Here is a 25,287-nt window from a genome sequence, read left to right as displayed (position 1 = left end):
CTACCTAAAACAACAATAAACCCAGATGTCTGAATTATAATGTACAGTATATAAAATATTTAGTGTTTCTGCATGGCTGATATCAAATACAAAAAAAAAACCTAAACAGTTTTGATGTGGTGGCTCATACGGTTTTGAGATTTTATTCTGTACTGTGTAGATAGATACATAGTAGATAAATATAAGGGAAGTCTTATTGAACACAGAACATGAACCAGGGGCTTCATTCTCTGCGTCAGAAAACCAACTCTAGCTGCCGCCTTGTTCCATCCCCCATTGCTTAACTGACATCGTCCCCTTTGTCTACAGGTAAAGGTGCTTATCTGGAGCAGAAAGCAAAGCCCTGGCAGTCTTCATGCAAATGGATTACACTTTACTTACTCTTCTCCTGTATGTACAGGTATCCCTCCATTGTGTAAGGACTAAAAGTCTGCTGTTCATGAGGGTTTTCTTTCATCTTCTTCATCAGCGCCTCCACCTCAGACCTTGTTCCTTCAAAGCGATCCCGAGTCTGTAATATATAGCAAGAAACCATCAAATGAAAATTATACATTAAAAGTGTTATTCCCTTCTGGCCAAATCACTGCAGAGACCGAGGAACTGCTCCCAGGTCCTGACCCCTAGGATGGGATTATCGGAAGAGTGGAGCAATGCCACATTAGGATATTTCCGTAATGCTTATAAAATGTGAATGGGAGCTAAGGAAGCCGTGTAGCACAGCTGAGCCATAGATTCACCTCTATGAAGCTTATGGATACAATGTAAAGAAATGCTGATCTGATGTTCCCACAAGCCCCGCCCTAGAGATCGGACTTAGGAGCAGAGATTTGCCAACACAGTGTATATCCTTTTAAACTGAATGGGAAGAGACAACCTAAGCACATTGTTACTCTTAAAACTGAATTCAGCCGTTGATCTGACCTGAACTTGAGATAGTTGCATATTATAATAATAATTTACAGTGGCACTTGAAAGTTTGTGATCACTTCAGAATTTTCTATATTTCTGCATAAATTTGATCTAATTCTACATCAGAAGTCCTAAAAATATATAAAGGGAAACAAATTAACAAATTAGTCAAACATATCAGAATTGGTCATTTATTTTTAGAATTAAACAATCCAATATGTGAGTATCTGATGTGACATCCTTGTATGGGAATAAATGTTTCCAATAATTGTTGATCAGTTCTGAACATCTGCTTGGAAGAATTTTAGCTCGTTCATAAAACAGCTTCAACTCTGTTATGTTGGCGAGTTTCCTCCTATGAACGGCTCAATTCAGGTCCTTCCAACAACATTTCTATTGGATTATCTAGCCATTCCAAAACTAACTTTATTCTTCTTTAGCCATTATCTGGGAGAACAACTTGTGTTTGGGGTTGTTTTCTTGCTGCATGACCCATGTTCTCTTGAGATTCAGCTTATAGACAGATGTCCTGACATTTTTGTATAGTATAGTTCAGAATTCATTGCCTTGCATAGCAGGAATCTTGGAGCAGAGAGGTGAGTGTTGGATGGACGCTCCTTGTGCGCCAGTAACTGCAATGCATGCCAGTAGTGATGGAAGCATTTATTGCGCTTCTACTGTAAGAATAGTGCCCATGACCATGTGCAGGCATCCATACTGGGCAAGGGAACCTGCAGGCACTGCAGCATGCATATAGACCTCACTGGGTGTTAAGTGACACCTGCAGGTACTGTGGGGACCATTACATTACACATGTGGCCAGTGTGGGGGACATTATATAATGCTTAAATTAATTTATAAGATATTACTACTGCTAGGGGTATTCAGTTAGGACTCTCACTAGCGGGTAGATTACTTGATAAGGTTGAGAAACATTGGTTTGTAGGTTACCCTGGGTTTCTCTATGCCTATTGTATATCTTTCTCTTAGCATGATCTTTGCTTATCAACCACTCCTGGGGATGGTGATAACGGTCTGGAAGTTCATCCATTTGTACTGTGGACTGGTGTAGTCCAAACTCTTTAGAGGTTTTGTAACTTTTTCCTGCTTGATAAGAATGAGCAATTCTTCTTTTGAGGTTCTCAAATCTCTTGCGTGTACCTTAAATCTAACAGTTTGCCCATCACACCTGACTGTCATCCCATTGATCCTAAATGTTTGTATACTTTTGCAATTCACATATGTGATACTAGATAGTTTTCTTCTATTAATAAATGACCAAGTCTAATATTCATATATTATTTAATATACATATTAAATATTTTTGACTCATTTGTTACCTACCTGTAGGAATTGTATGAAAATTTAATTGAAAATTTTTGCAGACGAAGAACTGTTGCATGCGTGATATTTGCCGCCACAATTTTGACAGACAATGCACTGAAGACCCCCCCTAAGACACAGATGTCAACATGCCCAAGCTGAGAAGATGATAAACTGCAAGCTTTCAATGCTACTTGGGTCCCTTAGTCAGACATATCAATTACTATACGGGATGAAGAGACATAAATGGTCTCAAAAGCTTGCCATTCGTCATTATCTTTTCCGTTAGCCATGAAAAAACATTTTTAAAATATTTACCTACTTTTTCTTAAAGTACAGTATTATGACCAATAAAACGTAAAGCAATAAAGAGTAAAAAGAAAAAAAAAAAAAAAAGTAGGCACTTCTTACATTCTGGATACTGATGGTGAGTTGGGTCTTGAAGTCACTGAAGTCTTTGGCCAGTTCATAGCCATGATGGTAGAATGTGAACAGTCCTTGTAAAAAGGCAAGTAGCTGAAAGAAAGAAAAAAAAAAATGATATGTACCATATATGAATCACCTTGTAGACACTGCCATTCACTTCAGAAATGAGTTTAAATATGAGATGGGTATTGCAGAAATGAAAATAAAGACTATTCACTAGGCATATAATGGGTTATGTTCCCCTGATTCCATAGTGTATGTTTTATTTCACATAGATTCCATAAGCCAGTGTGAAATAGACTAAAGAAACAGGTAGGTCAGTAACAGCAATGGTGCGGACCCAACCAGTCAGAGACAGGGACACAAAATCTGTAGCAAACAGGTTTAATTTAGAAAAAAAAAAAAACGAAAAAATAAACATTTAAATCAGGCACAGAATAAGAAAAATAAAATATAGCCTTAACTTCAGGCAAAAGAACGTCAAACAAAATCCTGCTCGTCTGAGCACTAACTGTATGTGGGGCTTACTACAAACCACACAAGTAAATAAAAACAGAGCAATACAGTCTCAGTGTGTCAGGACAGACACAGGCGCCTCCTTTCACTCCCAGGATCTGCCCTGAAGTGTAGGCTCTGCAGGCTTTTATGGTCTAGTAACAAGTCCAGGACCCACATCTGGGTTGAGGCCTACTCAAGACCGCAAAATCACGGCCGCAAAATAATGTGGCGTATACGCTCCTAACTCCCATTGAAATGAATGGGAGCATTTTGAGCACGTCATCTGCCGATACATGTATACGTGCCAGATTACACTACACTTTCCTCCGTGTGAACTCCCCCAAGGCCTTCAGCACTCTGCCTGTCACCTTCTCACACAGGGTAAATTCACATTAAAATACAGCTGAATTGGTTTTTATCTTCAATAAGCAAATGGATTTCCACAAGCACAGATCCAACGAATGGAACAATTGCAAAAATGTCTGCAATGTTAATTCCACGTGGAGTTCAATATTGTGGAACACAGAGTGCCAACAGAGCCCTATATCAAGGCTGTAAGCAAAGGATCGGCACATGTGGCCAAGGAGTGTTCATGAGCCCCAAGGCTCAGGCAAGATGCAATGCTGAAATGCATTCACTCAGGGCAAGAAAATGTTGATGTGTTTACAAGGGAAATCTCTGTGGAATGTCTGTTTACTGCTATCAGGACAAGTAGCCGGAAATATATACAGAAATTAATAGCCTTGGTTAATCTGCAAGTTATTTATATAGCTGCTGTGTACTGGTTTAAGCCAGCGCGACTGTTCCCTTGTGTGAACAGGAAATGGGCAGTAGAAGAGGATCTTCAACTCTAAGTCCATGTGAACATAAAACCTAAGCCACATGGAAAATACATTCAGCACTCTTACTTCCTGCACAACAAAGACCATGTGAAACTTACTAGTCACATGCTACATCCACAACAATGACATTCTATGGTGAACAAAAATGTATAAAAAGCTGCCACAACCACCAAATATGGAAGGAATAGTGTCTCATGCGTCATAAAGGTCACCTCAATTCATTCATTATGTTACATACACAGCACAAAGGAAACTCAGATGTTGCGAGTTCTCACGAGTTCTACTGCTGAACTAACCGCAGCTCTAGTAGACCAGGCGTTACTCATAATAGGATCTTATGTTGATCTAAGTTACTTCATTTCTGACATAACATGTAGTCACCAAGCAGGTCAGACAAAGACTTGACCGAAAACCAAGAGCATGGACCCAACACAGGAAAAAACTGGGAGCGGAGACTAAGAGCATGGAAACGGCAGGATCAAGGCTGGAGCGTTAGTTAGGAATAGTGGCCAGCAATGGTCAGGTAGTTCTACATACACCAAAAAAACAATTTGGAAAGTACAGGCTGAGAATGAAGTGGCTTGAGGAACTCTTCATACAGCCTGACTGACTCCCACTCTGATGCAGACTCCTTCATAAAGTTATTGGCTCCAACTTCAAAATAAATTATTTTTAAAGATATTATACAGTTCTTAATATTGTATAGTTCAAAGAATAACTTGTTACTTGTTGGATCAGTTTAAAAACCTAATCTTACAGTAATATCTATCAGTTTACATCCGGCATATTCACTGTACATAGCTCTGTGACTGTAAAGCAGAGGAAATGGAGAAATACTGCTCCACTACTCTATTTGCCGCATGAACAGACCCCACCCCATCGTTACCATTGTGAGGCAGAAGTCTGGTGAAGAATCCCTGATCCTGACCATGGAGATGTTCTAGGCACCTAGTGACAGATCCTATCTTACATTATATAGTGCCACTTACAGCCGTATACTGACACAAAGATGAAAATACACCCAAAATGTTCACAGTTGCTTTAGCCTGCAGACAGCACCACATGCAGATGGAGTCCCATGGGTCCTAAAAACTCCCAAAGACTATAGAGGTCATGTATGTATAGGAGAGAGTGCAGGGGGTGAAGGATGGCCTGGTTACTGGTTTTAATGAAGCGATAAACTGATAATTAGTGCAAACTACAAAATACTATTAGGGTCAGTTATAGATCGTACTGAAGTGAATGCACAAAGAGTTAATGGCGGCTTTCAGTTTGCCTTCTTTTTCTGCAGACAAGATAACAGCAATGTGTTGGGCTTTTTTTCCTGCAAAATAACCAAACCTACCAGAATGGGTGCGGCCTGAATATTACAGGACCAACTGAATGAATGGCTACTTCAATTGATCAGTCCCTTTTTCCGGATCTTAAAATAGGTCAGAAACAAGGAAAGTGAAAACGGAAAGGTGAACGAAGCCTTAGGCTAAGGACCCGTGTTGCAGAAATGCAGCAGATTTTTTGTTGCAGATTTTGCTGCAGTTCTTTGTCCCAATGTCAGGAGTGGCTACAAAAGGCATGGAAAACAAAGGAAGCTCTTAGATATTTTCCTTCTGTTACATCCACTCCTAACTTTGGCTAAAAAAAACCGCATCAAAATCTGCAACAAAAAAGCACCGCATGGGGCCTTAGGCTAGTTACACACTATAATTTTTCTACCAGTTGTTCTGTCCTCTCAACTCCATGAAAACTGCCAGACTAATGGATAAAGACGGACAATTTTCTGTCAGTGATGATGGATAGAGATGAACGAGTAGTATTCAAAACTATTCGTCGAATACCTCGCTCCCATAGGAATGTGTGGAAGCGGCCGAACACCAGGGGGTTAAGCGCTGTGAAGATTTGCCGGCCGCTAACACGCATTCCTATGGGAGCGAGGTATTCGTATCTACTATTCGCTCAACACTAACGATGGATACAATAGCAGAAAAGTCATGTGAAAGTAGCCTTATATGTAACCTTAACACACTTTACAAGCCTTGACCGTGTTCAACATACATTAGTTCTTGCCTAAAGACAAAAAAAAAAGAAAAAAAAAAAGCCTAGAATAAGGACATAAGAAAAAAAACACTTCCCAAAATTTTACTACTCTTCTATTCTGGGAATTGTACGATAGAAGATAAAGCATGGGTCACACAGCCCACTTGTTTTCCTATACGAAAAAAGAAGAGGAAATGAAGTGAAGCTATGCCTCCCAAGACTATACTATACAGATATACAGCCTTGTGTGTGGACATCACAGGAGTACAGAGGGCAGATTCAGCAAACACTGCATTAGCGGAGGGTCCATGCTTCTGTCGCTGCCTCTCTGACCTGGACTATCCTGCTGGATGAGAAACTAATAAAGGAACTCCAAGAAGGAGCTAATAAAGAGTTTCACAGGGAGCTTTCTATAAAGTAGCGATAAAGACCAGAGAACGCAAAATGGTCAAGTGAGACAGATTGCTTGAAATGCTATATACCATATAATAAGTAGTAAAATCTAGGATCGTCGGCTTACCGGCTCCACAAACTCAAACATTTTTCGCTCTTGAACTTCATGGACTTTCAAAACGTACTCCAGCGACACCTCATAGAAATGCTGCCGCATTTGGTCCACCTGGCTGTCGGCCTGCAACAGAAAATGGACTTATTAAACCAACTACGTGCACCATTTTAGTGGAGTTAGAAAGAAAGGGAGTCTATTACCGTGACTACGCCTATTCAATGGTCACCATGTCATTACAGTGATAAAAAACATATCTTTGTTATGCATATCACTTTTATACATTTGGAGAAAATACAGCTGTGCAGGCTTATGCAAATGCTGCAGCTGGTGCTCTGGAGGCGGTCCTTCAGCTCGAGGATGGTTGATGTCATCAATGGGAGGAGCAAATCTCACTCACTGCGCGAGTTGGCCCAGGCAGGAGATAATGGGTGTCTTAGTATTATTAGCAGTGCTTCAGGAGCTGTAGGCCCGCACCCAGTACACCAACTGCCTAATTTGCAAAACACTAAGGCGGGGGGCTCCACGTGGCGTAAACGGCACCAAATTCTAGAAAACCCATCCATACAATGCAGAAAATGTGTAGCGAAAAATCAGCGATTTCAAAACTATGTAAGCGGCCATTTTTCTTGTGGCCTGTGGGCCTGCGCAGTTGGCTCTGCCCGAGACCCAGAAGTTTGACCACCAGCACCGGAGGAAGACACGTGAAGAGGCCGTTCCTGAAGATGGAGGCGGCGCTGGAGAGTTCTCTCGCAGCATTGGGGACGCCCCCAGTGCTGCGAGAGAACTCATTTGCATACCGACGAAAACCAGTATTTCTACCGAACAGCAGCGTGGAGAAGACATCTAAAAGGTAGGATAAGAATGGCCTTTCTTAAGGCTATTCCTACGTGTTAGTCACAAAAAATTGTGTTTTAATGATAGGATCCCTTTAAAAGAGTGACATACATAACAACGGTATCGTGTTTATCACTGTAATGTGCACTGTAACTTGGTGGTGGGAGCTTGGGGGAGGCGATAGACTGATGTTGACAGACAGGAAATAGCTACTTTGTAGGACTGGAACAGTTTTCATCTTTTTGCAGTTTTATACTATATACATACTGTATATATGTATATACACGGTAATGTTTTAACTCCTATACAAGTCAGTAACTAAACTGTGCAGGGAATTGCAAGCAATAGTGTGCGCTTCTTTCTTCAGGCATGTACAGTACATACAGCATGTAAGTACTTTTATATTATGGATAAGATCTGCAAGTGTTCCTCACTATTTCACAGAGATTGCACATTCTTCTATGACAGGAACTAGCATTTTGTTGTCACGCCAGACATGGGAAACATCTGTCAAACATGGAGATAAAGCAGTAACTACTTTCACCCACTAACAAATTCATAGGACGCTCCATCACCCAACCATGCCAAGTTATTTCTACACCATATTATGGTAGATTTAGCCTTTATTTTTTCCCTAAGTTCTTCTGGTCTGTTAATCTCTTTTCTCAGTGTCCCTACTGGTTTCAAGGTTTTCTTCTGATGGCACATTTCTAATTTTGTCATGACAGCCAGAATAATGCAGTTAGTTCAGCTTTCTCCAGAGTCAGGCAAAGCAGCGACAGACACCTAAATGTTATCAGTCCGTCACTTATGTGCAGCAGTTTCTGACAACCTACATCTTATTCCTTGTAGGACATGGCCAACCAGGAGGCCGATATACTCATGATATTGGCTGCAGCCTGACAGATTCTCCCTATTACTATGCATAGGGAGAAAGCCGTCAAGCAGCATATTACTGCACAAGTCACAGAGTTGTGAAGTCAGCATGCATGTCACTGAGCGGGATCCATTATGACAAACTGATTCCTTTTCCACTATACTACCTGCTTAACTAGCGCTATTTTACGTGACTTGTGCGTTTGCACTGGATTAGCCCCATGAACAGGGTCACATTACACTAAGATATGTTATCTTACAGAAAAACAAGTTGTGGTATGTTGAACCGAATAACATATTACTGAGGTATTTTTCCCTAGAAGCATTAATTCTAGTGAAGACCAAAAAAAACCAAAAAAAAAAAAAACACACACACACACACACACACACACACACACACACACACACACACACACACACACACACACACTTTGCCATAAACTTATACAGTAACAGCAGGGACTACATATGACAACATGACCCCTGCAGTTGTAACGTTAATGGGGTTATGCGGGAGAAAATAAAACCAGTACATTCTCTGCACTGCATGAGCTTTAATACCAATATATATAAGAAGGCCCCGTTTATAGCGCAACTGAGGAGCCTCAAAATTGTGGCGTACGCTAAGCAACTACAGAAGGAGTAAAGCAGAGTCCGTGACATGGCATAGAGCTAAAGAGGCAACAGGGAAGGCATTGTGCATAGACTTCGGGCACCCCTACTTGTAAGAAAGCTTATTGAGTTAAGGGAATGCACTGGTAAGCTTCATTTTTTTCTTAATAATGGCTTTAATAAATCCTATAATATGCTTTAATAACAGATTTTGGCTCATTTCTGTAATGTCCTATATTGAAATACACCTTCCCCCCCATTTCTCTATTGCCAACAGAAATCCTCTCACAGAGTATGGGTGGGCTCCTGTATGAAGTGGGACTAGAGGATGGCACTTCAAACATTTCTCTCTCTGGCATTCTAAAAACTAGAACAGTGCTCCAGTGTCAGATGAAAGATGAGATTCTTAGCTTTCATACCGCACCAAGCTGGTTATATACAAGCTCCCATATCCCAGCTGTGTTTTCAGCTAGTGGGATCTCTGGAAGTACAGACAGAACTGCAAAATTGATTAAATTTCACAAATGCATCTAAGAGACAAAATTTGTTTGAAAGTTTTACACATTACAAAAGTAAAATGTGTAGGAATGTATGAGACTGCGCAGCAGAATCCGCTGAAAGCAGATTCTCTATGTTCATTTTCGAGGGAATCTCTGACGCAGATGTGAACTTAGCCCTAGTCATGTAAGGGCTAGTTCACACGGGGACAATGAGGCAGATTTTGACAGCAGATTTCGCCTCTAAATCTGCTTCCACACAATGTTAAAGTCTATGGAGACTGCTAGCTTTTTTTTTCTGCTAGAAGTTTTTTTCCTGCTAGCAGAAAAAAGAAGCGACATGACCTTTCTTCAGGCAGATTCTGCCTGAGGAAAACAATAGAAGTTAATGGGAGGCGAAAAACTCGACCAAAAACGCCTAGCGTTTTTTTTTTTGTTTGTTTTTTTACAGTCCATTCAACTTAGGAGAGGGGAAAACCACCTGGTGTTTTCTGAAGCAGTTTTTACCAAAAACTGCTTCAAAAAAATGCCTCAAGGTCAAAAAACCGCTTGCTAATTAGGAAGCTTTTTTTTCAGGACCTAAATAAGCCAGGCGGTTTTTACGTGTGCCCTAAATATAATATTTTCTATTCATTCTATTTCTTTTCATTTTAGAAACTGGTTCTAAAGCAATTTTGCCTTTATCCACTAGATGTCAGCACACGCCTAGAGCTTTAATACGGTTCACACTACACAAGCTCTGTACACTAGTTTGCATCTCTAGAAAGAATTATTCCGTACTTCATTACATTTCAGACGTCCTGAAAATTCTTTTTATGCTGAACTTCATTGCACTTACTGCTTGTACTCTGCAAAGTTCTGGTTTACCTTATGGGAGTATTTCATGCAGATTAAAAAGTCACATTATGACCAAGACATTATTTGTCCAGGTTAGTAAAATGATTTGCAGTGTATTTTCAACCTACACCCTCTGATAAACAGGGCTTTGAGAGCCCAGAACCTGATAACCGGGCCATTACTAGGAAATCCCAGTACTTCTATCAGACCGGACACACCCAACACTTCAATCTCAATAGATCATGTAATACGTTCACAGGAGAAAGACAATGAGTTCTTGTGCACACTGGAATATACACCAGTAATGAAGAATGTAGGACCGCTGCCAATAACATTATAGGGGATTAGATGTGCACTGTATGGGCTAGAGCTGGGACATTCCCAGAAGAGACTAACAGGTGGCATTAACTCACTACCAGTCTCAAAAACCATCAGCCAAGTGACTGCCAAGATATGTGTCTGAATGTAGATCTGTATCATAACTGTACTGATACATACAGCAATTTGACATGGATCTGTCCACCACACTAAGATCTCAATAAAGCATAGTGAAATAAAACTGTAAACAGTACCACCTGTCAAACCGCTGGAAGTACATGGTATAAAACAAGGCTGTCAAACACAAGGCCTGCAGGCCAAATGGGGTCTGCCGACGTTCGTTGTCCGGCCCGGTACTTGTTTATGGACGGAGCCAAAATGACGGATGCAGCTCAGAGACAAGTAACTAAGCAGCAAATACTGAGCTTTTACGCTCATTGGCTACTGCCAGAGGCGTAGTCACAGGGGGCGACATTACCGGGCCCAGTGAGAAAGTGGGGGCCCACTAACGGTAGATCATAAGATTTACATCTACATCAGCTGCTCAGCACTACACATCCTAGACTGGTTCATGACTCGGCTACTTCTGGCTTAGGAAGACATATTAACTGAGTGAGGAACCAGTCCAGGATGTGTAGTGCTGAGCAGCGCACATCGCCGGCTTTCACAGCACTTACTTACCCCACTCAGCCTCAATTGTTACTGATTGAGCAGGGAAAGGTCCCTGCAGGTAATTACAGCAGAGCACCGACACGTGACGCACAACGCACCGAAGCTCCATGTGACAGCTGATACTGCCGAAAGTAGCAACAGGTCGCTCTGCAGCGGTGTCCTCCACTGAGGTTCCTTCTAGGCCAGGCAGCAGTTTCAAAAGTTATCAGTACTAAGTTTAATAGGCTGTATTTGTCTGATCTTACCCCTGTGCAGCACACTGTTAAAGGACTTGTTTAGTTCTGAAGATATTTGATATACCTATTCCATAAGAGAGGTCATCAGTATCAGATAGGTCAGGTGACAGTCCCAAAATTGAACCCCACAGTGATCAGTTGATGTGGCCGCTGAAAGTAGTCATGGTCCCATTTAAGGAATGGGAGCAGGGTTGCAGCACCTGGAGCCTCCACTACAATGTATGGATTGCCACACACTGAAAACAGACCTGTACACTGTAGCGGTGACCCATGAAGCTGCAGCCCGGACCCATTCCCTTGAAAAACAGGTAAGATAAAATGTAATTTTCTATACAATTGAATGGTTGTACTTTTATTTTGCTTAATTTTTGTTATATTAAGAAAATGATCAATGGATGAAGATGGTATGTAACATTGCCAATGTCTTAGGTTTTAACAATATGTTCTTCCTGGTTGTCCTCAAAGGGCTGATTGTAACAGTAGTAATGTACAAATGTAACTACTCCTTAATAGTTCGCTTAACTGTTAAAGAGAAGTTACTTTTATACATGTCTAAAATAAAATTGGCCCTTCAAGGTATCCTGTGAGGCTGAAGTGGCCCCTGGTGAAAATGACACCCCTGGTATAAGAGATCAAAACCAATGAAGTTCAATGAACTGCACATGTGGCCATACATTACAATTCTTTACACATACATTATTGCAGTTGCTAGGTTTCACCACACCTGAAGCTTTACTGGAAGTAGCAAACCTGTAGTCTAATCCATTTCACTTCAGTAACACTATTTGTGACCTGAAGAGATCCCAAGATCCTGTGACTTTGTCAGGAACTGACAGTTGAGGTTATGAGGAAGAGGAGGGTTTGTGACGTAAGGCTTTCTGTACTACACTGACATATGTATTCCTTCTGTTAAAACATCACCCTAAAATGATACCAAGCCCAATTATTCAAACACTGGAATAATTTTACTACTGATCCTACAGACATGTCCTCCCTAACTTTCCTCTTGGCTGGACGTGTGTGTCATGAGAGACCAGATTTTCAAGACAATATGATTTCCCTACATTCTGTTATGAAAGGTCTATCCAGTATGTGTGGCCATACAGTAGATGTATTGTGACTTGTAGCATGCCAATGGTTTTCAGAGCATGTCACGATAGTGTATTAATTTAATATGAAATTGACAGCATTAAAACACCTCCAGATATACACAGCTTTGTATAAATAAACAGAACAGATGAATATAAGAAACTTTGTAAGATATCTTATTAAGATCTTTTTTATCTGTTCTTCGACTCCTTATTTTCAATCTGACGGCTTGTTTATATAGAGATTTGTCTCTATATATCACACACACTATGGAGCAACCAGGCCTCATACTGTGCACTGCTAGCCTGTTATCTACACGCACTGCAGTGTTAGGAGAGGACAGATGGAGTAATCTGAGTGTCTTTACAGCAGCCTCCCACGCCCCTTCGTAGCCTAATATACAAGTACCACCTCAGCCTAAAAAGTGGCAAAGGAAACATTTGTCCGTAATAAGATAATTAAAAAGTTTCCTATATTCACATACACTATTCATTCATGCAACATTTTTTATAACTGGCAGCCTAAGGGCATTGGATGTCATTGTACACCTATAGATTACAACCCAATCATGCAGATATACAGTTTCATAAGAATTTGAGAAAACAAGAACAAAAAGTTTTTCTAGTTCTTTCTCAGTATATGCAATTTCATAGCAACAGCTTATTGTGTTGGTTTCTTTACAGCACATATAATATTAGCCACTTTGTGCGTTTTCTAGCACTTTTACTCTTGCAGCTACAATGAGAAACCTGGATTAACAAAAAGAACTAAACAACATGGGGTTAATCACCACATTGCTTATGTCTTAGAAGAGTAGGGATCACCCCTAATGGATGGGAATTATTCCTGTGCTTACCTGATAAATCCACCAGAGGGGGCTTAGTGCTTAGTATGAGAATGTAATGTCTTCCTGCCAATACAGCAGACATCACTTAACGTGAAGAATACCTTCTAGCTGGTTTTCAATTGTTACGCCTGTCTGCCACATAAATCAATTCAATTTAGTGTTAAAAGCGAACTAAAATCACAAATGCAATAAATCTAAGCAGCAGAGAAGACTGACTCAGCGTCACCATGCAGTCTACAATCCCTGGAGATCAGGGCTTGGATTGTGCAGCCATAGAAACAAAGCATGAGGTGGGGTCATAGCGCACGACTCCAAAGAACCTTCTATATAGAATTGCGAAATACTCCTTTCAAAGTAGGAACCTTGAAGAAGAATAGCATAGGTTTACGTTGGATTATGGTGCGGATCCTCAGTGTAAACATGACCGAAAATAGAAAGAGGTAAATGCAAATCCCAACAAGACAGTGAAGATTCAGCATGTATATAATGTAGTAGTAGCTAGTTAGCGCCCTGACAACTGTACTTTCCCCAGGAAATGGATTAGGGAGTCAAAGGCTGGCACCTGTATGAGAATTTACTGCTCTAAGAACCATCCATAGCACTTTGTAAGATGCCAGTCACAGAAAGATGGGCTCCCATACTATTGACTGTCCTGTGTCCTGCCAGGGTATTAATACATTGGAAAACCAATATGGACAAAAAAAATAAATGAAATGTCCTCAAGCATGCATTACAAAGAAACAAGCGAGCACAACTCACCTGTGCACAACCAATAAGCTTGCACACATAGAATTTTATGTACTCTTACAGCATTAGATATGTATGCACCAATTTAATGGGGGCCCCTACTTTTATTCTTTGGAGCTTTTATTTTTTCCTTTGTCAATTCTCCAAGAAATTCCCTGCTAAACTGACAGCTGGGCGTTCCCAATGGAGGGGGTGTGTCTAGTGCCTGGTATTGTCCAATCAGTGGCGGTCAGACTATGCAGGGACACTCCCCTTTGACAGTAGCAATGTTAAGAACCAGTTGTATTTCTTTAATAATTTCTAGGAGGAATAAGAGAAATTGCACAATGTAGAGTTATAAGACGAGATGCTGCAGAACAGAAGTATTTATGACAGGTTCACTTTGAAGCAGACCTCTCGGCTTACTTTCCCGATGGATCTGACAATTACGCTTTTCTATCTGGCTCAAAAAAACAAATGCCTGTGGAAAGTAGGTCAAGTGGAGTGGAAAGTTGAATTCCTTGGATTCAGTCTGCCCTATTGTGACTTAATCCATCTCAGTATACGTCTAAAAGCGGTTCTCAAGCATCCATACGGGTACCCCAACTAATAGCCCTAGCGGAGATGCGATACCAGCCTTAGAAAACATCAGCTCTGGAGTCTCGGTTCCAATACCTTGTTATGTCTGAGTGCTGCGCTTCTTAGAGGAGCTGAAATCTCACATGCTCAGTACAATTCCACTGCAGTGAAATATGACATTTGTGTCACCAGTCTAAGAGTCTAGTGATCAGTAAGATTCACAAGTCAGGAATAAGGCATGTCTTGAGATAATATTTATGGAGGTCTAAAAGACCATAATCTTTACTTACCTCATGCAGATGAACCTCTTTTTTCTTGGAAGACAGGTTCATGTGTTTTTCCAGAACGCTGCAGTATTTCTCAGTCTCCTTGTCATATTTCTTTTTCACCTCCTTTATAAACGAGAGTGAACACCAAGTTATAGCACAATGCTGGAGAATCTGGACAAAACCTGAGATAGATTGCGGGGGCCGCTGCCTGACTTACTGATTTATCAATGGAAAGGGGTTAACCTCTACGTAATATACACAGTTAAATATTTGCCATATAGCCATATTTTTCTCAATAACTGTCCATCTGGCCGTATCACTCACTATTGACGTCTGCCAACAGACAAAGACCCCACCCGGTTTCTGGGGGTCTAATTAAGGTATCAGGGGTTTTGTTTTTGCACCAAAATATGGGATTTTCTGAGAAGTATACCAGGTTTTTGTTTTTTTTTCTCAGCTAGCGCACTGACAAACATACATCTGGAGAAAAACGCTAGCCGACTGCCATTGAAGTCAATGGGAGAATATTCAGGTATTTTTTGAGCAGCTGTTAATTTTTTTTTTTGTTTGTTTGTTTTTTTTTTAAAGCAGAAAGGCACAAAAACAGCTCCAAAGAAGTGGTCTGAACATGCCCTTGGCAGCAAAATGTTGACAGGATCTGGTCAATCTAGCCTAACCTATAACCCTATAACCTATTCACTTGGCCAGACCTAATGCACAGAGAACGATTTACAGCTTTTCTGCTTATTATGTTGTTATATAGTGTGCTCTACTTTTCCATTATATTATTTCAGGGCAGTCTGACTGTACAGTGTCCAAATGTTTACATGGGAAGAATATGCAAATCTGTCTTCCATGATGTAATTAGGAAGTCAGTGCCTCAGTCATATAGTCCAATAGAGGGCACTCCCTGAGAATGTGCAAGTCTCTCGTCCATGATGTTATTAGGAAGACAGAGCCTCAGTCATGCAGCCCAATAGAGGGCACTCCCTTTAACATCATGCCCGACCTTCCCAGGTGCCTTTGCTTGCAATGATGTTGGGCTTTTACCAGGTACAGTCTTTCAGCCGAGGACAGCTGTTTCGATGTTATTGCATCTCGTCAGTTTGGCGTAGAGAGGACTGACCTAGCAGAGGTTAGAGGCTTCTAGACAGGGTAAACGGGATATCATCCCTCCATAGGGAGAGACCACCATATACAAGCAGATAGCACAAGCAGCACATAACAGATATGGATTCATAGGGTACAGAAAGGAGAAAATACTGTATATATATATATATATATATATATATATATATATATATATATATATATATATATATAAAGCTTCACCATCTTTTGTCTATTAGGATATGGCATTGGAGCAGATACCCGCTTTACCAATTAGAAACACTTTTACCTTTGCTGCACCGATCTGTTCCTTTCTAAATTTTTCAAGTGGAGTAATGAGAACTTCTCCAGCATTTTCAATCTGAAAAGAAATCGATAAAAATAACCTGTCAGGAGAGGTTTTCCCAACTGGTGTCATGTACAGTTCCCGCAGGCAAATGTACTCAGCCTAAAACAGTATCAGTGTCACTCTCAATATGCTGTTACATGTGGTCACACAAAGATGAAGCATCAGGGCCCTAGTAGTGCACCTAATACTAATTGTAAGTCTAGTATGTACGTCTAGTAATAGGCGCCTATGTCCGATACCAGCTGTAAAGTTAGAAGAAATCATGGAATAAACTGAAAGGGAAATGGAACCTAAAATGCACCAAACGATTATTAAGCTACAATTTATCGGAAGTTCAGATCCTTGGGTCACATACAGATCACAAAGATGGGCATTTACATCATAAGAACAACCTGCAAAGACAGTAAATGCCCACACTAGACTTTACTTCCTTAGGTAACCAGTCAGACAACTATTCACATACACCGAGCAAACAAACCATCTCAAGCAGCAAACTTTTCATTAACCCTAATTACTTATTATTATAGCTCCGTGCATAAGAAGCCTCTTGTTAGGGGTTGCATACACCCACATTATACACAAGTGTAGTACTAATCTGTAAAACAGCCGCCATAACCTGCTACAAGCACAAACTGCAGCGCTCCTTACATTACAGGAAAAACACACAGAAATTCAGAAAATGAAATTGCCGTACTCTGTCATTTGCCATTTTAGGGCAGCTTGAGCACACAGATCTCTTGATGTTGATCTCCCATTTATACAGAAACTGCGCTGGTATATTCTCTCTCATAAGCTCTAAATATGGGGGGTCCCCTGAAAACGCTCGCACAGCTTATACATTTCCTTCTAGTCACAGCCACTTATGTCCTAATGATTTGGCGACTTTTGGGGGTTTTGTCTTCACATTGTACAAGCTAGATTTTTATTTTCTGGCAATGTGGCCATATAAGGGCTTGGAGTTTGCGGTATTAGATGTGCTTTTCAATGCCACCATTTTGGGGTGCCTGTAACTTATTGACTACATTTTATTAACTCTTTCTGGGTCGGATGTAAAAGGAAATATCAACACTGGCATTGCTTTTAGCATTTTTTTATAATTTATTTTAAACTTAAACTTTTTTATAACTTTTTTTTCTGTCCCCATGGGGGATTGAAGCAGTGATCTGCTAATCACTGCTTAACCGCATGTACGCTGCAATACACGTGTATTGAAGAGTACAGGAATCTCTCAGCCCGTGCACACATACTATTACGGCGGATGTCGAGAAGGGGTTAAAAGGAGATGGAATAATCTTGTGAACTGAATAGCATTAGATTACTAGTAGCGTCTTTTGCGCTGTACTGTGAGAGGGGGCGTTCCTTACCGCCCAGGGATGACGCTGAGGAACGCCACCCAGTACTCATCAATGGACAAGTACTATAAGGAGTAGGGGAGGGGGCGTTCCTCACTGCTCAGCGTCATCCCTGGGTGGTAAGGAACGCTCCCCCTCTCATAGTACAGAGCAATAGACGCTACTGTGAGTCAGTTCCTGACTGACTGTTAGAAACGCCCTTCTGACACTGAAGAGCTACGGTAATGGCACAGCTCTTCAGCAGGGGGCACAGAACACCACATAGGCCCAGAGGACATAAAAGGTCCTCTTTAACAGTCTATTATTTATATTGCATTAAAGTGTATCTTCCAATTTGTTTTTTTGTTTGTTTGTTTTATATAGTGTCGAGTGGTGCCGGCATTTTTACTTATATTTATTAATCTATCAAACTTCTTTTTAATAGAAAACAGAGCATTGCTAATGGGAACTTTACAATCTAACTAAGCACTACCAGGGAGTCTTACCAAAAGTGGGGATGGTCACTTCAAATGGCCGTATCTCTGATTTTATACCAGCTAGAAAAATAGTTCTGCCATCATAAGAAAGTTGATTCTCCACTTCCATATACTGCCAAGATACTAGCTATACAATAATTAGAGATATCACTAGGTAAAAACACAGTCGGGGAAATGATTTTATATGCAGCATGAACTGCTACATATTAAGTTCACATTCCCAACTGAGAGTTTAACTAGTGATAGCTCAGGTTCAGTTATAGCTAGTACCGTACTTATATCTTGGAATCATATGTAAGCAAAAGATCTCAGAACCATTTTTCTAGGTGGTATAAACCCAAAGATACAGCCATGTGAAGTGTTAATCATCTCCCCTTTGGAAAATGCTTCAGCTCTACATGTCCACAATACAATAGTGAATGGACTTTCCCTTAACAGCTTAGTTAGAGGGTTGCTAAGTAGAGTGTTATAGTCGGCTTTCTATTAAATAGGAAGTTAAGATAGTTTAACGGGGCTCTATCATTGGGAAAAGTCATTTTTAACTAATCACATCCTTGCATAGACTTTAGAAAGGCTATTCCACACCTACCTTTAGTATGTAGATTGCCTCAGTGGTTTTTGAATGAGCCCATTTTTATTCATATGCTAATGAGCTTCCAGCCAGCACAGGAAGTTCCCAGCAGCACTCATCCCTGCTATTATCTCCTATGTGTGTGTGCAAACAGGAAGCTGAGTCATCAGCAGCAGCAGCGTGTGCTGTATACTCCCATAGGAAACAATAGCAAAGAGAGTGCATGATGCATCGTGCACCAGTCTAATTAGCATATGAATAAAAACGGACTTATTCAGAAACCACTGAGGTAATTTACATACTAACGGTAGGTGTGGAATAGCCTTTCTAAAGCCTATACAAGGATGTGATTAGTTAAAAATGACTTTTCCCAATGATAGAGCCCCTTTAATAAAGGTAGTTACACTTTAAACATGCACACATGAGCGGCCAATGTATGTAAAGTGCACAAGAACACGTGCTAAGTCTTTGTATTTCTTCTCTTTGGCTATTAAGAGTCTAAACTGGAACTCTGCCTCTGTTACCTCAAGATTATCTAATAGGGGTTTGAAAATGATATTTTTACCCATGTAACATAACAAGAAAAATGAGTAACTCTCATCCTGCACCCCCCGCACAGACACCTGCTAAACATGTGTTGTCTTTATACCCTTGGACAATGACTTATGTCACTTAGACAACTCACCATCCGCATCCGCTCGTCTTCAAGATTCCCCAATACAGCAGCAAATTCCTGCAGAGACCTGGCTGAAAAAGTCAAAGGAGGAAATAAGAACAATACAGCAAACAGCAGCAGTACTGATAACTTCCTGTATGTGTCAGCACACTTACTACTGGTATTAACTTGCTAATGTACAAAATTCTAATATTACAACAAAAAGGGTTTAACCCTATAGACACATGATAAACTTCAACCTTTAGAGAGGACCCATTACCACTTATGTCTTATATGTTTTAGTAAATCAATTGCATTTTTATGAACTTTCCTTCTAAGTTTGCGTTGTGCCAGTCATCCTACAGATTTATGAATAACTTTACAATTGGCATTGCCAGCTGGAGGGATGAGGTCGTTGGCAGGATCAGACTAAGCTATCACAACATGGAAATCTACAGTTTCATGGTATTTTTGTTTGGCACAAGTTGTATGTTCTAAAAGTATGGTCCAAAATGGATCATAACACTGAGCAAACATGGAGCATGCTTGTAGGAACTATGCGATGATGGAGATGCCGATGTAAAAACCCATTAACAATGTAAAAAGGTAAATAAATACTTGGAACTGCAGGACAGTAGTGACATAGGGGCAGTGATCCAAGGAAGTCTGAATGGGCCACCAGAAAAAGAAATAGACACCATGGACAGTGGCTTTGTTGGAGACAGATTTGGAGCGGGGGGGGGGGGGGGGGAGTAATAGGATACACATATGCACGGGTCTTACCAATGCAGATTTCATCATCAGTTTCGGCATCACCAATGCACCGGAACTTGAATTCATTCAGTGAACCAGCAAATTTCCTTTTTGCAGATGACAGAGCTGTAGTGGAAGAGAAGGATGAATTTACAATATATTATATTATACAGTCACTTAAATATAGCAAACTTTATTTAAAAAAAACAAACAAACAAAAAAAACAAACGCTGCACCGCTTATCCAGGTTCAAACGTTAAGACTACGGCCCCACATTGTGGAAATGCAGTTTTTTTGTTGCAGATTTTGTTGTGTTTTTTTGAGCCAAAGCCAAGAATGGCTACGAAAGGAATGGGAAATATAAAGGAAGTTCTTTTACTTCTTCCTTCTGCTCAATCCGCTCCTGGCTTTGCCTCAAAAAAAACCACAGCAAAATCTACAACCAAAAAAGCGGAGTTTCCCTAACGTGGGGCTTCAGCCTAAAAGGCTATTCTCATCTCAATCTTTCATGGCTGAAGCCACGGAGTTGGTTGAGGCTACAGAGACAACCAAATGAGTCTGTTCTACACAGTTTCTATAAGTCCCATAGAGGTAAACATGAGTTACGTAAACTGTATACCTCCCTGTGTCTTACCATTTCTAAGTCTCATTTCTACATATGGGGTTTATAGAAACAGCATTATTTGGCGGTTTACAAAAACACCCAGGCCTGGTGGTCAGGACATCATATCCGGATTCCCATCTTTGACATGACTTGGCAGGAGCTTACTGAATTGCCCTAACAAATCATTTTTATCGACTATTTCATCCACAGACTTGCAAATCAAAAAGAAAAATATGGTAACAAATAAGGCAGATTACAGAAGATAGAAAAAAGTGATTACAACCTGATGGGAAGCGGATGGAGCTGAAAGAGACAAAATTAATTTCTCTGTATCACTATACAACACCAGCAAGCATGTACCAGCATATGCTACAGAGGCCTGTATTGTCTAATATTGCATAGTTTATCCACAGTCGTAGGCTCCGACAATATAGACAGCCAGGGAGCGGTGTCAAGGTTGCATAATATATTACTGGGAATTTTACACTTGACATTCCACCTTCCTGTGGTCTACCAAAAGCCAAAGAAAATTAACATTAACATAATTCACGTACTTTTATAGCTTGCGGTTACACTTATTGCTGGGGGAGGGGGCTCCTCATATAATACCGCACCAAATCTACCACCATTTTCCACTAAAATCAGCCACAAGCAGAGGAGACAACATTTTTTTCGGGCAGAGTCCTTAGTACTTTTAGCCGAAATTAGAATAATGCCAATAAATAGACATACGTAGGTACTGTATTGCAGTCTATGCTCACAGTCATGTATTACTACTGAGGCCTGCCATAGCCCTTGGGAGCCGGTACGGCAAGTACTCAACCCCTTAGATGCCATGGGAGATGGCAGCACTCACCTAGTTTTTGAGCAGGCACCTTGTTTAAATGAAGTGCCTGCATTGCCCTACATGTATGGCATATATGGTAAGTGCTAGGAAAGGACTCCTGTGTATTATCACACACAAAATGTCCTCTATAAACCTCTGTGACGTCTGTAAAGACACTATTGTGAGGTACAACTATGCAAAGAGTAGCGGCAGAAGCCTCCAGCATTTGGAACAATGTTAGATTTCATGCAGATTCACTATAAAATAATCAAAGAACTATAAACTACACATGGATAATAGGTTACGTCGTGTGTCCCCTGCAGCTGTGGGAGGACTGTAACCCCTATTCACTTACATGCAGCACAGTCTGCACAGTTGCTTACAGACGCTCAGCCACCACATACAAAAGGGAAAGGGCCAGGGGTCAGTTATGGAGATATGTACTGGCCCCAGAGGCATATCAAGTCTAAGACTGGACTACCCCTGTAAGATTATCTCCTCTGACGTGTCAGTCAACATTCCAGATGGCAAAATAAAGCTATGGACAACCAGTAAACCTTAAAATAAACAAATTATATTTTTATACATCCTACTGATATTATAAACGTGAAAGTTTGTTACTCGATCACGCAAAAATGGCTGAATGGATTTGGACGAAATTTGTTCACATAGATAGTTTTTAACCTGGATTAACACATGGGCTGCTTTTTATCCCAATAAATGACACAGCTTAACGACTGTTATGTATTTATGTTCACATACTATATTACACTGCTCTTGGCAGCAGCTGATAACGCCAGGGCTGTTATCTCTCTATGTAAACACACAGATAACCCTGAGTCCATTGTGTACATGTATTTGCATATTATCTGATCTGCTCCAGGGAGTGCTGATATACATGGGAAAATACCTTTAATCCAAATTGGCAATTTGCCAATTTTTAATATGCCAGGAAAAAGAAAATCTAATTTGTCGCAAAATTCTAAAACAACGGCTATGAAGGTAGTCAGAAGTCAACAGAATTCTCCTCCAGCGGAGCTTAGGGGGGTAGGGGAGATCATCAACACCAACAACATGCTCATTATCTGGCTTCCCAGTGAGCTGCTGAGATACCGGAACAATCACGGGCACAGCGAGAGGAAGGAGTTCAGCAGCAGGCCAGCTTGACAGCTGCCAAAACGCCGGAGCAGGCAGATCATCAACTCCAACAACACACTCATTATATGGCATCCCAGCAAGCAGCTGAGATGCCAGAACAATCACAGGCACGGTGTGAGGAACAAGTTCAGCAGCAGGAAAGCTTGATAGCTTCCGAAACGCCGGCGCGGACAAACTATCAACGGCAGCAATTTGCTGCATATATGCAAATTATCGCCATCAACAACACGCAGACGAAGTCGCAGGCAGAGGCTAGTTTTATTATATATGCACGCACACACAGCAAAACCTCTTTGAGACCGCCACCCAAAATTGCATTAAAAAGTGGTCTTCTGGAGGGTGGTCTTTTGAAAGAAAACCCCGCCTTTGAATAAGTGGTCTGGGTAAAGGGGTGGTCTTCTGACAGATATGTTCTTTTTGGAGAAGTTTCACTATATAATATACTAGCCTCTGCCCGCAACTTCGTCTGCGCGTTGTCGATGATCCACCTTGTTCCTCACACCATACCCGGCATCTCAGCACCTCGCTGGAACATCATATAATGAGTGTGTTGTTAGCGTTGATGATCCGCCAGCTGAACTCATTCCTCGAACTGTGCCGTGATCGTTCCAGTATCTCAGCAGCTCACTGCGACGCCATATAATGCATTTGTTATTGGCGTCAATAATCCCCCTTAGCTCCGCTTGAGGAGAACTGTGTGATGTCTGGCTTCTTTCATAGTTTTCATTGTCTGCAACAAATTAGATTTTTTTTTTTTTTTCCAGGCATGTTGAAAATTGGCAAACTGCCAATTTGGATTAAAGGTGTTTGCCCATTCCAGTTTGTCAGCAGTGCCTGGACCAGATCAGATAATAAGCAAATGCATGTACACAAACCACTGAGGGTTAGCGTGTGTTTACACAGAGAGATAACAAACCTGACTTTCTCAGAAGCTGAGATAAGAGCAGTGTAATATAGTATGTGAACATAAATTCATAACAGTCCTGAAGCCATGACATTTACCAGGATAAAAAGTATCCTATGCTTTAATCGATGTTACAATCTGTGTGCCAAATTTCATTGAAATCCATTCAAACTTACACATTTATAATATAATAAATAATAATATATATTATATACAGATAGGATTGATAAAAAAAGAAGTACATTTTTAAAAATATATATATAAAATGATCATGCTGGTTTCTAACAAACGGCAGTGTATAGAGAGGATTGATATCTATTACACATTATACCAGCGCTTCAACACAGTCTGACAGGAGGCAACTCCTAAGCAAGGAGCCCGGATTATAGGAGGTTTGTTCCTTAATCCATTACTGACATCTGTACGCTTCTCCTTTACATTCCACTTAAGCTCTGGAGTGTTCCTGACCTAAAGACGCAAGATCACTGCTTACTGTATCGAGCTTCTTCAGAGTAGGTGGGCTAAACTTTCTTCATCTGTCATCGGTTTGGAAAATATATTTTCATGCAAGGCCACTGCCCTTAGTCTCCTACTTAAAACAACTTCGTGGGGACTTGGCAGATTTTCAGATAATTTGGGACTTTTTGAGGGATTGTGGCAAGAATTCCACAAAAAGAGGTAAAATAATAATCTCTCCCCAAGTATAAGACTCAGGATATTATTAAGTCTCTAATGTGTTCATAACCTGGGGGAGGGGGGGTAGCTGAAAACTGAAAAAGAGCTCACTACAAGCAAGCCACAGAAAGGAACTGTACTTGTACGGAAACAGGTTCTTATGTCATTAACATTTGTTTACTCTCTAAAGACACAATGTGCCTGGAGGAGACAATACGAAGACGATGAGCTGGAGGACTGAGCCAAGCTACAAGCAGGGAGTGAGCAAATGTAGTCACTGTGAGGACAAAATATCACAATCTTTCCATTCCATACCTCTGGGTAATGAACTGAGCAACTGACAAGGGATCAAACTAAAGTGGCTAGATGACTGGACTTACCAAAAAAATAGGTCCAAAGAAGGACAATTGGTGTGCGGGCGATATAAATATCAGCTCATCTAGTCTGATACTGCAGAATAGCTACCATGGCTCAGAAAAAATGCTGGCCATGATAGAAAGGGGTTAGAATACACAGTGGGCCTGTTTTTGCCCCTTTCCACCACTGAAACATTGAAAGCCCCTACTACAGGTGCAGCCTACTTGTAGCATGCAGAAATAGATAAAGGTGGTCTAATGAATGCCTTATTAATTATACAGATACTGGGTAAATGTGGGTCGCAACGCTGGAAAACAGATGGTACCAGGGTATAGTATGTAAGTGGAGACAGTGTGATGCTTTTTGCAATTTTGTGCTGGGAAACCTTGCTAAAAAGAGTTTACAGTGATCGCTTGGCCTCCAAAGTCTCTGGGTCTCAATCTGGGTGTAATAGTCTTGCCTCCGTTGTTAATGACGAATCCCGTGTATAGGTTTCTGGTATGTACTGTATACAAAGCATGTCTGCAGTGTTTGTAGGGAGGGAGGTCACATACCGTTTTTGCAC

At 40.8% G+C, this 25,287-nt stretch overlaps 1 protein-coding gene across 2 annotated transcripts in view; it reads right to left on the bottom strand.

Moving 5' to 3' along the window:
* ARHGAP26 (Rho GTPase activating protein 26) overlaps positions 1-25,287 on the bottom strand; it is a 229,047-nt gene that overhangs the window by 163,587 nt on the left and 40,173 nt on the right. For both annotated transcript variants that reach the window (XM_075275014.1, XM_075275015.1), the window contains exons 2-8: positions 20,229-20,324; positions 19,476-19,537; positions 16,332-16,403; positions 14,954-15,055; positions 6,553-6,663; positions 2,644-2,748; positions 382-511 (exon numbers count right to left, since the gene is read on the bottom strand). In XM_075275014.1, coding sequence (XP_075131115.1) covers positions 382-511; positions 2,644-2,748; positions 6,553-6,663; positions 14,954-15,055; positions 16,332-16,403; positions 19,476-19,537; positions 20,229-20,324 — 678 coding nt within the window. The remainder of the gene's footprint in view (positions 1-381; positions 512-2,643; positions 2,749-6,552; positions 6,664-14,953; positions 15,056-16,331; positions 16,404-19,475; positions 19,538-20,228; positions 20,325-25,287) is intronic.

The sequence above is a fragment of the Leptodactylus fuscus genome, chromosome 5, assembly GCF_031893055.1.
Source record: "Leptodactylus fuscus isolate aLepFus1 chromosome 5, aLepFus1.hap2, whole genome shotgun sequence".
NCBI classification, from domain to species: Eukaryota; Metazoa; Chordata; class Amphibia; order Anura; family Leptodactylidae; genus Leptodactylus; species Leptodactylus fuscus.
This window is presented reverse-complemented; position numbering and strand designations above follow the sequence as displayed.